A 17,054-nucleotide genomic window follows, 5' to 3' on the forward strand; every position below is an offset into this window, starting at 1 on the left:
ATAGGCCATCCAGTCAGACGCCCCTGCCGAGACGCAGGAAAATCGCCTCGTCTGTACTGCAAGGGAAGGGAGATACACCTGCGCCTCAACAGCTGGGCCTAAATTGCAAAGCGCGCCGATTGCTGTCAGCAGTGGGCGCGACCAATCAGTGCGCGGAAGCGGCCGGTGCGTACCTGCAGAAAGGGAAAAACTAAACTAAGGGAGAAACAACTTTGCAAGAGGAGAAGCTATGGAAGTGGCGTCCCGGTACTTGATGCTAGCGCTCGTTGCGCTCTGTATTTCTTCCTCTGGCCAGGTCCAAAGTAAGGTTTAGGGGTGCCTCTCTAACAAGGAGTTTCCAAACTTTGCCCCTCGGAATGATTTGGACTTTAACTCCCAGAAGCCTCAGCTAGAAGCCAAATGTTTGGGAATCATTGAAGCCCAGGGTCAAGTAGTGTAATACGGTATACTCAAATGTAAAGGCTTTTAAGAAAATACAGTAGAGTCTCAGTTATCCAACACTCGCTTATCCAACGTTCTGGATTATCCAACACATTTTTGTAGTCAATGTTTTCAATACATCGTGATATTTTGGTGCTAAATTTGTAAATACAGTAATTACTACATAGCATTACTGCATATTGAACTACTTTTTCTGTCAAATGTGTTGTATAACATAACTAGCTGTGCCCGGCCACGCGTTGCTGTGGCGAAGTCTGGTGGTATGGGAAATAAAGTATTGAGGAATTGGTGGTAGTTAAGGTAAAGGGTAAAGGTTTTCCCTTGGCATTAAGCCCAGTCATGTCTGACTCTGGGGGTTGGTGCCCATCTCCATTTCTAAGCTGAAGAGCCGTCGTTGTCCGTAGACTCCTCCAAGGTCATGTGGGATGACTGCATGGAGCGGTGTTACCTTCCCACCGGAGCAGTACCTATTGATGCACTAACATTTGCATGTTTTTGAACTTCTGGGTTGGCAGAAGCTGGGGCTAACAGTGGGGGCTCTCTCCGCTCCCCCAATTCAAACCTGCTGCCATTCGGCCCAGAAGTTCAGCAGCTCAGCCCTTTAACACGCTGCGTCATCAGGGGATATTATTCCCTAAAGATTGTGAATATACAATATTTCTGATTGTTTTTTTTTTGTTGGAGGCAAGTATGAATGCTGCAATTAGGAAAAATGATTAGGATGTAATGGCCTTGCAGCTTTAAAGCCTGGCTGTTTCCTCCCTGAGTGATTTTTTTGTTGGGATGTGTTAGCTGGCCCTGATTGTTTCCTGTCTGGAATTCCTTTGTTTTCAGAGTGGTGTTGTTTGCAATATTTTATGTGCTTCTACTGTCTGTGGCCCTGAGAAAACAGAGGATTTGCCAGACTTTGATGATGGGAATACTTTGTTGGGAGGTGTTAGCTGGCCCTGATTGTTTCCTGTGTGGAATTCCCCTGTTTTCAGAGGGTTGTTGTTTATTTAGTGTTCTGATTTTAGAGATTGTATTGTTCTGTTTTATAATACCACATTATTTTTTATATATTCTGATTTTAGTCTTTTTGAATACTTGGAGCCAGATTGTATTAATGTTCACGGTTGACCGCTACACAATAATAATAATAATAATAATAATAATAATAATAATAATAATAATGACTTTGGTAATACACAGTGGTTCACTGCCTTCTCAGCTTCCTTTCTGGATGAATCCTTTCTTGGGAGGTGTTAGCTGGCCCTGATTGTTTCCTTTGTGGAATTTCCAATTTCCCAGCTTTATTTACTTTCTTTATTTCTTTATTTGCCTTTCCTTTTCCCTGGCAGCCTGGAGAATCCAGAAACTTGGATAAGCGAGGCTTGGCTAAGTGAGACTCTACTGTAAATAATTCTGATGATGGGCGGGTGCTAGGACCCAGGGGACAGCTTTTCCCCATTGCCTGCCTTTCCTTTTCCCTGCCAGCCTGGAGAATCCAGAGGCTTGGAAGTGAGACCCTACTGTAAATAATTCTGAGGATGGGTGGGCGCTAGGACCCAGGGGACAGCTTTTTCCCATTGCCTGCCTTCCCTCTAGCCAGCGGCCATGAGGGCTTCACTTTTCCCTCCCTGGCATCATGCCTCCTGATGGTGCGTTGTGGGTTCTGCCCATGTGGAGGTGCGTGACGGGATTTTGTGTTGTTTCAACCTTAAGGCGTGGATGATGGGTTGTGTGGTTAAATTTCTATGTTGGGGGGTGTTTAATTTTGTTGTTTTGCTCGGCGCTCGAATTCCATCACTCTTTTATATATATAGATGTTTTGGTAGTTAATTTGTAAAATTATAACCTAATTTGATGTTTAATAGGCTTCTCCTTAATCTCTCCTTATTATCCAACATATTCGCTTATCCAACATTCTGCCGGCCCGTTTACATTGGATAAGCGAGACTCTACTGTAATCTGTATATATAAAAGGGTAATGAAATTTCGGCCTAGGACAAAACAACAAAACGACACATCCCAAAAACACTAAACTTGGCAGCACAACCCCTCATCCATGCCTCTACGTTCATACAACAAAAAGAAAAGAAAAAGAAAATCCTAATTAGAGCGAGAGGAATAATTGTTTTTATCCAATTACTGCCAGTTAGAAGGCTAAGCTCCGCCCACTTGGTCTCCTAGCAACCCACGCAGCCCAGGGGACAGGCAGAGTTAGGCCTCACTTAGGCCTATAAAATACAGATTATCATATTTGAACTGGATTATATGGCAGTGTAGACTCAAGGCCCTTCCACACAGCTATATAACCATTTATAATCTTATATTATCTGCTTTGAACTGGATTATCTTGACTCCACACTGCCATATAATCCACTTCAGTGTGCAGTCGGACACAACTGGACTTAATGTCAGGGGGAAACCTTTACCCTTGACCTTAACTACCACCAATTCCTCAATACTTTATTTCCCATACCACCAGACTTCGCTACAGCAACGCGTGGCCGGGCACAGCTAGTACTAATATAAGTATTTGCCTTCACACTACCATAGTGTTATACGTATTGCTGATTCTTTTAATGTAAAAAGAAAATTGGGTATCTTGTTAATATAGTGTCCTGACAAGGTACTGACTCTTATAAAGACATCAAATTATAACAATACAATCTTGATATATGTCATACAAAATCGCTAAACCTATGTCCATAATAAAAGAGTTCCAGATATGGAAATCCCTCCCTAGGGAGGTCAGGCACCCTTGCATCTTTTAAAAAGCAATTAAAAACCTGTTTTTTTCGCTGAGCATTTGAATAATTCAGTCCCCATGTCCAAAATTAAATTAATATATTTCTCACGCACTGTTCTCTTTTCTATAATTAACCGGACGTCCATCCCCATCAAACAGTTAAGAAATGTTTCCATCTTGTCGTTTGCCCCACAGCACTTTAATTTAAATCTCCCTTCCACACCATTACTGCACTTTAATTTAAATCTCCCTTCCACACCATCCCCCTCCATCAACCTGGTGGTTCATTTCATTTCACTTCATTTTATTTTAAGTCATTTTATGCTTTTAATGAGTTTTATGATTAATGTAATGTATGTAATGTATTGTTTTTATAGTGTGTTTTATTTATTGTAATTATAATTTTATTGTGTTTTATTTATTGTAATATGTTTTAATTGCTGTACTGTGGCTTTTCGGGCCTCTGTCCCGTGTTAGCCGCCCCGAGTCTCTGCCAGGAGATGGTGGAGGGATAGAAAAATAAAGTTACTTACTATTAGTATTATTTTCTTAAAAACCTCTACATTCGAGTATGCCATATTACACAATTTGACCCTCCACAGATACATAGACATCTGTGCATATCTTGCCCCTTCTACACTGCCATATGAAATCCAGATTATCTGTTTTGAACTGTGGTTTATGGCAGTGTGGACTCAGATAATCCTGTTCAAAACAGACCATGTGGATTGTCTGCTTTGATAGTCTGGATTATACGGCAGTGTCGAAGGGGTCAGAATCCTTTGAAACTGTCATGGCTCAGCGCTCTGTAGTCATGGGAATTGTAGTTTTGCATGATGTTTAGCCTTCTCTTCCAAAGGGTGCTGATGCAAACAATAACTCCCAGGATTCCAGAGCATTGAGCCCTGACAGTTCAAGTGGGGTCAAAGTTTTCTGGAGGTTTTTATGTAGAAGCTGGATGGCCTTCTGTCTGGGGTGCTCCGATTGTGTTTTCTGCCTGAAAGAAAGGGCCCTTGCAATCTCTTCCAATTCTGGGATTCTACTCCTAAGAGTGTAGATGCACTTTTAAAAGGAGCAAGGTGAGCCCAATCTCCCATCAGAAGGGCCATCAAAAGATGCACCTGCATTGTAGAAGGGATACAGTTTGACATAACTTGAACTTCCCCAGCTCAATAATAATAATTTTATTTCTTAGCTGCCTCTCCTCATGGCTCGAGGTGGGTTACAACATAATAAAAAGACATAATCATTTAATTTTTTTTGTAGAATACACATAATAAAATGTGTTTCCATAAAATAATAAACTTAATAATAATAATAATCTTTATCTGTACCCCGCCCCATCTCCTCAAGGGACTCAGGATGGCTTGCATCATGAATAAATACAATAAGATACATAAAAAAAACAAAAACAAATAATAACATATAATAAAATACAAATTAAAATACACAAAAGTTAGACATAGAATAAGGTAAAGGTAAAGGTTTCCCCTGACGTTAAGTCCAGTCATGTCTGACTCTGGGGGTTGGTGCTCATCTCCATTTTTAAGCCGAAGAGTCGACGTTGTCCGTAGACACCTCCAAGGTCATGTGGCTGGCATGACTGCATGGAGCGCCGTTACCTTCCCGCCGGAGCGGTACCTATTGATCTACTCACATTGGCATGTTTTCGAACTGCTAAGTTGGCAGGAGCTGGAGCTAACAGCGGCTGCTCACGCTGCTCCCGGGGTTTGAACCTGGGACCTTTTGGTCCGCAAGTTCAGCAGCTCAGTGCTTTAACACACTTTGCCACCGGGGTTCCTTAGACATAGAATAGAAGTTTAAAATTTGCCATTAAACAATACTATGGAAGCTTGGGATTAGTAGTTTGGTGAGCTACAACACCTAAGATTCCCCAGCATTGAGCCATTGGCATCGGAAATTTAAAGACACTGGTGAAATCTAAACATATGAAAATAGAAATGTGCTGTGCTAAAGGTAAAATAAATGCATAGAACAAATTAAGGCATGTGCAATATGATTAATATTAAAAAAGCAACAACCATGGGCACAATCTGTGTAATGAGAAGTGTGGGTTGCACAACAGTTTTCAATAAGTGGGGATGTGTAGGTAATAATTCAAATATTACACTGTACTTCCTTGTTTGTCATTAATATCAGAGTTGCTCATAAATGGACCATGATCAGAACCATCATTGCTAAGTGAGTGTGGGAATCCTGACTGTTTGATAAATGTGGGTAAATACATATTAGACAGTCCAGATCCTGTCTAATCTTGGATGTAAAGCAGGGTCAGTCCTGGCTACTATTTGGATGAGAGGCTGCCATCATAGGCACAGTGCTGTTGCTTATATTTTAGAAGCAGGAACTGGCAAAACCATCTTCAAGTATTCCTTGCCTAAGAGGACCCATGGAGTGACTAAAAGGCTCGTGAAACACACAATGGATATTGATGAAATCCCTTCCAATTCCAGGCTCCAGTCAATGAATTTGATAATAGAGAAAGATAAAGAGATCTTTGATATCTTATTTGCAATTCTTTGGGGATTTTCCCCCTTTCCACTTCTAGCTCTCACATCCTGTCCAAATTGTGATGACTTCTCTGTGCCTGAAGGTTCATCCAAGGTGATCGCTGCAAATGTATCAGCCTATCCCAAAATGCTTGTTCTGCATAAAAACAATTCTCCTATTAGTTTGGAAAAAATTCTGTTCATAAACAAAGGTCAGCTACAATTTGTGGAGACTGCATGGACAGACTATTTCTATATGTCTGGAAATGATCTTGCTATCAAGAATGCAAACGAAGTGCTCACTGGATGCTACCAGCTTGCCTATCAACTTAACGAACTTAGTGTGAAGCAATTTTGCCTTGCAATTCTAGGTAAGACTATATATTTATTTGTTTCATTTCTACAGGGTTGCTTACAAATAACAATGTATGGTTCCCTGTACTCAGGCTTATGATCTAAATAAGACAACACATAAGGAAAAGGGAATTGCAGTGAGAAAGGGGATTCCGTCCCTTGTATGCTGGCTGCTTTTTTCTCAGAGGCCAAAAAAAAAAAGAAAAAAGAAAATGCCAGATGAACATGGAAGAAAGGCTTCATAGCAGCCAATGGACCAAGGCCTAATGGGACTGTGCTTGGCTTAGGTTATGTGTTGTGTGTGCCTTCAAGTCATTTGATAGCATATGTAGAAATAATATGGAAAGATTAGGAACAGGTAGTTATGCTACCAAAAGGGAAAAGCCCTCAACTTATTTATGTATTTATTTATCTGCAGTATTTGTATTTATTTATTTACAGTATTTATATTTCACCTTTCTCACCTCAAAGGGGACTCAGGATGGATCACAATGTAAATATACATGGCAAACATTCAGTGCCATTAGACATACAACAAATAGACAGACACAGAGGAAATTTAACATTTTTCAGCTTCATGAGGGTATGCTTGATTCCAGCCACAGGAGGAGCTGCCACTTCATTGTCCACTTGTGATACCGAGTCCTTGATGGAGTACTTCCACATTCCTTTCCGCATGCTGCTGAAAGTTTTTATGGTGTCGTAAATAAGTTAAATTAGTCTCCCCGCATAAAGCAGTGCCTAAATTTTCTGCTCATCAAATGCAACTGTTCTTTCAAGCTGCTTAGGTCAACAGCGAGCTAGGCTATTAAATGGTTGGGAGCTCAATCCGAACTAGGCTTCGATCTCATGACCTCTCAGCCCATATCCCAGCCCATATCATGGGTCATATCAAAATCCACAATCTCAGCCCTTAAACCTGTCCTTGTTTTACAAATGAGGTCAGATAATACATGAGTATGTATAGGTCCATCTGAAGCACTAATCTGCTTACACAAGGATTTCCCTTTGATTACTGTTTCTAACATACTAATAAATTTCAATTAAGTCTGTCCACATCCAGTTTGTCAAAATCTTCTATTTTTCATTGCATTGTTTATCAGTGTCAAATTATTAAATATGTGCTAACACACACAATACAATCCCTGTATTTGTGGATGATGGATTAAGAGCTACTTTCCCCAATTTTGAATTAATATGTATTTTTTATTCATCCCAGGTCCATGGAATTGTTCTTCTGATAGCTTCTCCTTAGCAGAAGGTTCCTCTGAAAAGATCATTGCTAACATATCCACCAACTCCTTTGATCTTGCTTTATATAAGAAAGTTAATGTTAGCTCTGACTGGGAACACATTCTAAACATAACTGATGGACACCTGAGCTACATTAGAGAGGAATATAAAAACAATTTCTTGCTATCGGAGGACGGCCTTACTCTGAAGAATGCAACCAAAGGGCTCACTGGAGAGTATCAGCTTGTTGGGGAAGGTAATAAGACCTGTGTGCAGCAATTCTTCCTTAATGTCACAGGTAAGATTCTGGAACTACTGTTCTGACATCTCGGCTATTGTAAGAGTGGAAGGAGATGTAGTTTACATTTCTTTTTGTTTCTTACTGGATGTTTATACAGGGTTTCTTCACCATTGGTTCTCCAGATGTTTTGTACTTCTGCTCCAAGAATCTATCATGTTACCAAAGGCTTCTGGGAACTAAAGTACAGTAGAGCTGAAGAAATTATTGGTTGTGTATCCCAGGTCTAAAGAACGGAGAGCTACCTTTTAAGGGTGTTTGCTATTATTTCTTTTAAGCATCTTTCTTTTGAGGGACCCTGTGTATACAAAGGAGCTAGAATGCTTCTCTAAACTTGGGACAAGAAAAAATCAGCTTTAAAAGCAACTAGCCTATCCAATATGTGACCCATCCCACTAAATGTAGCCCATGCTGATTATATTACTGTGTCTTGATGTTAGTGATGGCTGTCAGTTATTCTAGTGCTGTTAAGAACAGTTGCTGAAGAGCAGTAAGACTATGGAGACCTGTGTTCAAATGTGCACTTAGTCATGGAATGTAACCAAGAGTGATCTTGGTGCAGTTAATCTCTCAGCCTTAAGGGAATGCAGTGTCAGGCCTCCTCTGTATAATCTTACCAAGAAAATACTGCCTGAAGTTGGAGTCAACTTGAAGGCATGCCACCACCACCCTTTTATAAGTGTGTGCAAGCTGACTTTTTTTCCTTCTCCATTTTAGGTTCAGGAGCCACCCGTGATTCTACCAGTTCAGCAATATCTATTGGTATTTTTATTCTAGTAGTAATTCTGGCACTATGTGTGGGATCTTTTATATATCGCAAAAAGAAAAGAAGAGAAGAAAACAGAAATGAATTTGCTCATCACTCTATAAAAGTGCAGGATTCTGAAAATGGATTTCTGCAGCATGGAACTGAAGCAACTGAAATGCAAGGAACTGAAATGGACAAACAGAGAAGATACAACAGGGATCTTTCTCCTAAAAATGAAGGCCACATTCTCACTGTGCGGAGTAAGCTCTGTTCTGTGGCTTACAAAGTTAGTAGGAGAAATGTTGGTTTGTGCACGGACACTATTTACCTTTTCTCTTTTTAAGCATTATAGCTTTACCTCTATTTATATTGCTGCTGTATTTTCCCATTAGGTTTTATAAACTTCTCCAATTGGTCTTTCTTCTGCTATTTGAGGCCCCAACCAGCATAGTCATTTTAAAGTTAGAAAGTGCCTGAACAGAGCATTTCCTTTCCTACTCCATGATCTCTATTTTTAATTTTTATTTTCCAAAAGTCATGCTGTAGCTATTGAGGGCCCTTCCACATAGCCATATAACCCAGAATATCAAGGCAGATAATCCACAATATCTGCTTTGAAATGGGTTATCTGAGTCCACATTGCCATATAATCCAGTTCAATGCAGATATTATACAGCTGTGTGGAAGGGGCCTGAGCTTGCTCCTTCCATGTTAGGTTTTTGTGATTTGGATATTTCCCCTTCTTTAGACTCTTTTGCGCTAAAGAAAAATAATATAAAGACACTTTTAAGCACAGTGATACATACTTCTTGTTTCTCATTGCCACATTTTAATTATATTTCAGCAATCCTTCAAGTGATGGCTATGTTAGATAAAATTTATTGCTTAATATACCTTATAGCTGGGTCTCACACAGGAAGGTACTGCCTATATCCTGAAAATTGACTGGAAAGTATTTCTGCTGCTTTAATAAGGGGTTAATTGTTAGCTACTAAGATGAATTTATCCAGTAGAGGACCCTTGTGGAGACCAAACTCTATAGAGCTCAAGTCGCATTGTATAGAACGGCATAATAAAATACTGTCACTTATATAAAATGACAAAAAAAATCCCTTTAAAAATATTTTAAAATAATATTTCTCCATACCCCCCCCCCCCCCAATGCACACACATTAATCTGGGCAGCTTTTCAGAAACAATGAACGACTGTTGGTCTCCCTGCCGAATACTAAATCCTTTGAATTGCTCTTGTCTTGTCTTGTGATTACATGTCGTTTATTTATTTATTTTAAATATTTATATTTTGCTTTTCTCACCCCGAAAGGGACTCAGGGCAGAGTACAACATATATACGGCAAGCATTCCATGCCAGGACATAAAATAATTATAAATATACACAAACATTAGTGGAGTAGGTTTCCTATTATTGCCTCACCAGCCCCCTAAAGGGCTAGTAAATGGAGATAGTGCCCTCTGTAAAACATTTTGAAAACCTTTTTGTGTATTGAAATATCACTTAAGCATTTTTTTAACAGAGTTTAGAAAAAAGAAGAAGTCATTTCATGAAGGCAGCAGACAACTTGTTGGCAACATGTTTAAGAGCATAGGTCCAAAACTTGTTCAAATTAATATGAGTTTACCTGGAATTATATTTATTTAGTTTATCTCCTGCCTTTCTCCCAATGTCAGTCTATGTGGTGCTACTAAGATGAGACTTTTAATATGCAGTGCTAATATATCCTACGTCATTTGGGAAATTGTCAAGAGTTCCCAACAATAAAGCTTCCATGTTTGTCAGCTGTATGTGACATCATTTCTTCTTTTCCCCAAACATCTTTAAGGGCTACTTTTTGCCTGGTAATTATAGCATCCTTGGCCTTTCTCCTGGGATATATCCTCCTCCTTGTAGCATTTTAATGTTGGCTCCTGATCAAATGTGTTTATTTTCCTCTATACATATTGGATAATGCCGGTTATTGGTTTTATTTTTTCAGTATGTGAATTTCCCCCATGCCCCTTTTCCATGCATATACTTTCCACCATGCCTTCCTTGGTTCCAGAATCCTATTTCACTCCCACCACTCTGGGAGTGCTTTAATTGTGCTTATACTGCATGGCAAAAGGGAGTTCTTCCCCTGGGTCTTCCACTGAAACATTAACTTTATGTTGGTTAAAATTGTTCTTTATTTTAAATATTGCATTGTTGTTTATTTCCTTCCCTTTTTTGCACTACAAACAAGACATGTGCAATGTGCATAGGAATTTATTCATGTTTTTTTCTTCAATTACTTCACACAAACACTCTCAATCCACCTGCCACTGGCCCAACATGTCTGTCAATTTTTAAAATGTAATACATCAAAAAGATTCCCCATGTCATTCTCATATGTGTGTGTGTATGTGTGTGTGTGTGTTTGGCATAGTTACTAATTTGGTGAACCTGTAAATTTCAACTTCTTCATCTTCAAACTAATGTTTGAGTAGACTGTTACAATCCACAAATGATTTACAGGTTTGCAACAAATAACATCTTCAATGTTGTAGTGATTTTTAATGCATATTTAGATACTGTATTTGGAAAACAATAAAATATTTTATTGGACATGGTTATTTTATAAATTTCATTATTGTCATTTAGTCACATCTTAAAGCACAGAAATATCAAAGTAAATAGTGACAACACTATGTGATGGAGCTAATCTGAGGTAATGGTCTTAGGTAAAGGTAAAGGTTTTCCCCTGACGTTAAGTCTAGTCATGTCTGACTCTGGGGTTGGTGCCCATCTTCATTTCTAAGCCGAAGAGCCAGCATTGTCCGTGGATGCCTCCAAGGTCATGTGGCCGGCATGACTGAATGGAGTGCTGTTACCTTCCCGCTGGAGTGGTACCTATTCATCTACTCACATTTGCATGTTTTCGAACTGCTAGGCTGGCAGAAGCTGGGGCTAACAGTGGGAGACCACCCCGCTCCCTGGATTCGAACTGCCAATCTTTTGCAGCTCAGCAGTTTAATCCGCTACGCCACCAGGGGCTCCATGGTTTTAAGGCCCTCAATATTACAGGTTTCTGAAATTATTTAAAGTAACTGCTTTGGGAAACGATAATGGGGCATTTGGACAATGTGGCCGGTCCAGTGAAGTTGATGCCAGAAAACCATCACTTCAATGATGGTGGCCTTTCCTTCTTCCAGAATGTTGACATTTGTCTGTCTGTCTTCCCAAGAGATCTTTCAAAGGCAATGCTGATGGAATCTTTCCAGAAGTCAAGACTGACACATTAGCAGACATTGGTCAATGCTCCAGAGTTTGTCTGAAATCCCAAAGCAGGCTTGCACTTTGGGGTTGGTGTGGCCCACTGTCCACACAGACCAATGTCAGCTTTGAAGTGCAGGGAAAAGGGGATGAAACACCCCTCTCCCACATGTCACTAGTGTGCCTTGGCTTATGTGGCTTATGTCTAAAATATGAAATATGCCACATATCACCCAGTAGGTATGCAAGAGGCTTGCAGAAGGACACTTAATCACCCTTGAAAGATAAGTAATATGTGATCTAAGGGACCCTTCAAGAACAAATAATCCAACTGCTACTTGAAGACAAAAGGAACAGTTGACTGGGGAAATTTCACAAGTTTGGAGTGAAGTACAGTAGACTTCACAGCAGATGTGTATGAATCATTCTTTTCTCAGGGCTTGTCCCTTATAAATTGTTGCATCCAAAGTTACATGGTTAACAATCAACAATTTCCTGATCACGGGGTTATAGTTGCTCATGTCTGTTTCTAGGACAGATAGTGCCACTTCGCTTCAGACTCAGGACAATCTTAAGGAGGACAAGAGGATCAGGAATCATCCATGTTTAAAGAGACTAAACTAGCATAGGGTAACTTAGCTTTGTGTAGAGTTAATGAAATGTTTCCAGGTTAGTTGAAGTGATGCTTAAGAAGTCAATGCAACAGGGAATTAGCTATGGTGCCAAACATCAACCAGTCTTGTAAGGTGGGTCAGGAAAAATCCCCATCTGAGTTATGAAGCCTCCGATTTTATCAGCAAAGGTGTTTAGTAAGGAACAAAAGCTCTCTGGAGCTCTCTTGCTGCCTGCCACAACAATGAAAGACCCCTAGATGAAAGTTGGCCATCCAGAAGTAAACGGACTCTGGCCTAACTAGACAGTCTGAACCAGGCATGGGCAAACTTTGACCCTCCAGGTGTTTTGGACTTCCAAGTCCCATAATTCCTAATAACCAGTAAGCTGGCTGGGATTTCTGGAAGTTGAAGACAGACTGGAAGGGAATCATACTTGGCCTATAGCGGGGTCCCCAAACTAAGGCCCACAGATGGAATCTGGCCCACAGAGGTCTTTTTCCTGGTCCCTGCTGCTACTGCCACAAGCACACAGCACATGGGTGGTGCACACCAACCCCAAAGTGCATGAGTGTGATTGAGTGTGAGCAGCAGTCGCAGATGTGTGGTTGCAAGTGCATGTGGTATCTTGCATACCTGATTCATGCACAATGTACACACACACACCTGGCACACACACCTGCACCCAATTAAAGTCCAGCCCCCCCCCCCAACAGTCTGAGGGACCATTTAAAAGGTTTGGGGATCCCTAACCTATAGTATAAAGTAAAGGTAAAGGTTTCCCCTGACGTTAAGTCCAGTCGTGTCTGACTCTGGGGGTTGGTGCTCATCTCCATTTCTAAGCCAAAGAGCCGGCATTGTCCGTAGACGCCTCCAAGGTCATGTGGCCAGCATGACTGCATGGAACGCCGTTATAGTAGTAATGTGGATTAACCTAGTTTACACTAGAGACTAGAAGTTCATCTAGTCTGATTTAGAGGAACATATCACCATCAGTATCTAGGGGCCCTTCCAGACAGGCCCTACATCCCAGGATCTGATCCCAGGTTTTCTGTTTATCCCAGATTATCTGGCAGTGTGGACTCATACAATCCAGTTTAAAGCAGAAAACCTGGGATCAGATACTGGGATGTAGGGCCTGCCTGGAAGGGCCCTAGGGCAACAACAAAGAGTTCTTTAAAAGGTTAAGAAGTCAGCCAAGGAAGAAATCAGACAAGTAGACAACTAAGAAAGGAATAATAATAATAATAATAATAATAATAATAATAATAATAATAATAATAACAATAATAATAATTTTATTTTTATACCCCCGCTCCATCTCCCCGTAGGGATTCAAGGCAGCTAACATGGGGCCAAGCCCAGATAACCACAATAAAACGGGATAAAATATATATAGAACAAAACAAGCATCATCAACGAGACAGTTTAAACAGAATAAAATACCATTTTAAACAATAATGTAATAATTAAATAAAAATCACCATATAAAAGCAAAACAGGGATTTAAAATAATAAGAGAACTGGGCAAAAGTGTGAGGAGTGTGTAATTAAAATCTAATAAGATAGATAACAAAGTGCTGCAGTATTAACTGGGAGATTCAGAAGTGGCGTAGGCAAAAAATTATTATCAACAGAGAGGGCAAAGAAACAATACATCGGGCACTGTGATTAACAATGCTGGGGGAGTAAAAGAAAAAATGTTCCAACTGTGACATCTTCTCTAACAAGAGTAACAGATTATCCCGCAGGGTCCATGTTTATTTCTTTTATATTGTCCCTTCTTCTCTTCCATCTTTGTACAGTATTTCTTCTTCTTATTTTGTCAATTAACTAATTCAAACTATTTTTTCTAGTCTTGATGGCAATCAATTATCTACATATCTTAAAGTTCATTTATTTTGTTAGTAGATTAATAATATATAAGTAAATATTTCTTAATACTAATATTAATAATATACACGTCTCCTGTGGAATCTGTATAACGACCAAGTAGCAACAGTAAGAACAGACCACATAATACACCTTCTTATACAAATGCATATATCTATAGTATCTACCTTCCTGAAATGTTATACTCTTCTACTTTAACTCAGAAGTATTAATCCATCAATTTTCTTAGGCAAGAGATTTTTTTTCCAGATCCTTCCTCTGAAACCCTTGATATTCAATGGAGAATCTCCCATCTACACAAGGCCAGAACCAAGGGGGTGGTTTAGGGGTTCAACCTCCCCCCTCCCAATTTTCAAGTTAAAAAAACTTGTTTACTTCTGAATTTTAACTGGTTAACCAAATCCCCATGCCAAGTTTATGGGAAGCAAAAATTAGAGTCTATCCGGAACTACAAGCACTGTCTCAACCAAATTTTGATTATTCACACTAACAATACCTGCCTTTCTACCAATTATTTATTTATTTATTTGGCATATTTATATCCCTCCTTTCTCAACCCTGACGGGAACTCAAAGCGGCTTACAAACAGTGCTTATACAGTGCCTTGGGCATAAAACACAGACATGAAATAGAATTATAAAAATTAAAATAGACATAAAACATAATTAAAATACATTCCAATATGAGACATATCATCCAAAGACAAGGTCTAAAGCTGTTCCAAAATCCATTACATGATTTCCTGGTTTAAAAAAAATTACATTGCAATAACAGCAATAGCTGATGTACTGGAAGTGACCATAGTGGAAGCTACCAAAATGTGGTAGCCAGCAGGCAAAGTTTAAGATGCAGAATGGACGGGACGGGACGGGGATTTGACCTGGACTGTAGGTGAAAAAGGAGGAACCTGTGAAAACTGTGGTGTCTACCACTGGTTAATCTAATCCAAGATCTGCCAAAGAAACAGTGGAACAAGAACAAGGAGAAGAAGCTGTGTCATTGTTAGACCTTGGTCTTTATATGAATAAAACTGTGTCTGATGACTAAGTGATAGCTCAATTAGTGCAAAATCCACAAACTCCATTGCCAGGATATGTATGTATTTCCTGTGGCTAGGAAGAGGCATCTAAGATTTCAATCCAAATGGTTCAAGCAGATTTCCCTGGTTAGCCTACTCATTTCATGTACAAGGTGCACTCTGTAAGTACGGTGTGGTGTTTGGAGGAGAAGTTGGGGGTAAAGGTGGTCATCAGAAGCTTGGTGCATTGGTTGCTAAACAATTTCTGCAATGGAAAAGTGCAATAGAAGTCTTCAATAAGCACCAAAAAACAGAGTACCATCAGAACAACTTGTGCTTGGCTGAAAACGTCTTCACAGTGGAAAACGTGTTGATGTAACTCATCATCATGATAAAGGAAATAAGAAGAAAGCAGAAGAAAGCAGAAAGAAACTTTTGCCAATTGTGGGAACTATTGTTCCTTGTGGCCAAAAAGAAATGACTTAAAGAGGGAGCAATGATTCAGGACTTATTACCTGTGAAGGACATTTCAGGGCCTTGCTGAGATCTCGTGCCAGATCAGGAGACACTGGCCTGAAAAGTCATCTTTGGGGGGGGGGGGGGAGAGTTTCAATCCCTCCCAATTTTTATTTATTTATTTATTTGGCTACGAGCCTCTTAGTTTCCAGAATTAGATAGAATCATGTGCATTTAGGCTATTTAGATCCTTCCATCCATCACCACTAATGGATATTTCTCCATTCCCGCCACCAGATGTCAGGAGAGGACCTTCTAACTGACTGTCTGTCTAGCTTTCCCCTTCTTTAGTAGGTTTATTATCAGTGTTCTCCAGTTGTTCTCATATTCATTACTGGTCTTTTTCCTTCAACGCCAGCAATACTTGAACAGAGATCTAGTTTCTGTAATCAGACCAGACTATTACATATAAGCTTTTCAAAATGTTCCAAATTCAACTCCAAGTAGGGCTGAGGCAAAAGGTCCTTGCTTAATATTCTGCCATTTCAGTGTCATCCAGAAGGGGGTAAAGTGCATCTGTGTAGATGTTACTGGGCTGCAGTTCCCATCAGCATCAGTTATGATTGTAGATTTAGTCCAACTGCATCCAGAAAGTCATGCTAGCGGCATAGACATTACTGAAGTGGTCTGACTTGATGTCAGGTAGGTTCCAATAGACTACTATACAAAATCCCAGAATACTTGTAAAGTATCTACACAATCACAAGATGGTCTATGTACAAAGAATGTCCAAATAGTATATATGGTATTATTAAAGTTCCCCGTACAAAGCTCAATTCGGTAGTACCAGACAAAATGAAAAGGAGCAACAGCTCTAACACAAAAGTTATCTAAGTCTGATATTGGTTCCAATGTATATATGCTTCAGGGATATATAATCAATGAAAATATCTTCCAAACGAGGTAAACAGATGGTTGGTCATGTTGCTGTATACAGAATGAAGAAAATAATGATGGAGCACCGCTCTCAAAAAAGTCTTCGCAATTATGTACCCCTGAAGCCTATATACATTGGAACCAATATCAGACTTAGATAACTTTTGTGTTAGAGCTGTTGCTCCTTTTCATTTTGTCTGGTACTACCAAATTGAGCTTTGTATGGGGAACTTTAATAATAGAATATTTGCTATTTGGACATTATATTTTCTTTGTAAATAGACCATCTTGTGTTTGTGTAGGTTCCAATAGACATCAACATTGTGCTGCTATTGTTGCCCAACACCTCAGCCAACGAAAGTCCAAAAGGGGCAGGTTAAAACCCGGAACCTCAATCCATGGCTGAGACTGGATGAGAAACTCCCTCCTGGGAACACAGAAGACTGGGCAATTTGGGAGGCGCTGAACAGACTGCACTCTGGCACCACAAGATGCAAAGCCAACCTTAGGGACTACAAAGTGGAGTCCACAACATGCAAATGTGAGCAAAAGCAAACCACAGACCACTTACT

At 39.8% G+C, this 17,054-nt stretch overlaps 1 protein-coding gene across 1 annotated transcript; it reads left to right on the forward strand.

Annotated features, from left to right (window-relative positions):
- Window positions 1-109: 109 nt before the first annotated feature.
- Window positions 110-9,866, forward strand: LOC103281050 (uncharacterized). Its single transcript, XM_008121720.3, has 4 exons — window positions 110-302; window positions 5,745-6,056; window positions 7,259-7,570; window positions 8,288-9,866. Exons 1-4 carry the CDS (start codon window positions 230-232, stop codon window positions 8,659-8,661), a joined length of 1,071 nt encoding a protein of 356 aa, XP_008119927.2. The 5' UTR covers window positions 110-229; the 3' UTR covers window positions 8,662-9,866.
- Window positions 9,867-17,054: the final 7,188 nt, after the last annotated feature.

This window comes from Anolis carolinensis, chromosome 2 (assembly GCF_035594765.1).
Source record: "Anolis carolinensis isolate JA03-04 chromosome 2, rAnoCar3.1.pri, whole genome shotgun sequence".
Taxonomy (NCBI): domain Eukaryota; kingdom Metazoa; phylum Chordata; class Lepidosauria; order Squamata; family Dactyloidae; genus Anolis; species Anolis carolinensis.

Coding starts and splice junctions, on each gene's coding strand:
- LOC103281050 (XM_008121720.3), top strand. CDS start 230: ATGGAAGTGGCGTCCCGGTACTTGATGCTAGCGCTCGTTGCGCTCTGT. Junction 6,057..7,258: donor ATTTTGCCTTGCAATTCTAG/GTAAGACTATAT, acceptor TATTCATCCCAG/GTCCATGGAATTGTTCTTCT. Junction 7,571..8,287: donor ATTCTTCCTTAATGTCACAG/GTAAGATTCTGG, acceptor TCTCCATTTTAG/GTTCAGGAGCCACCCGTGAT.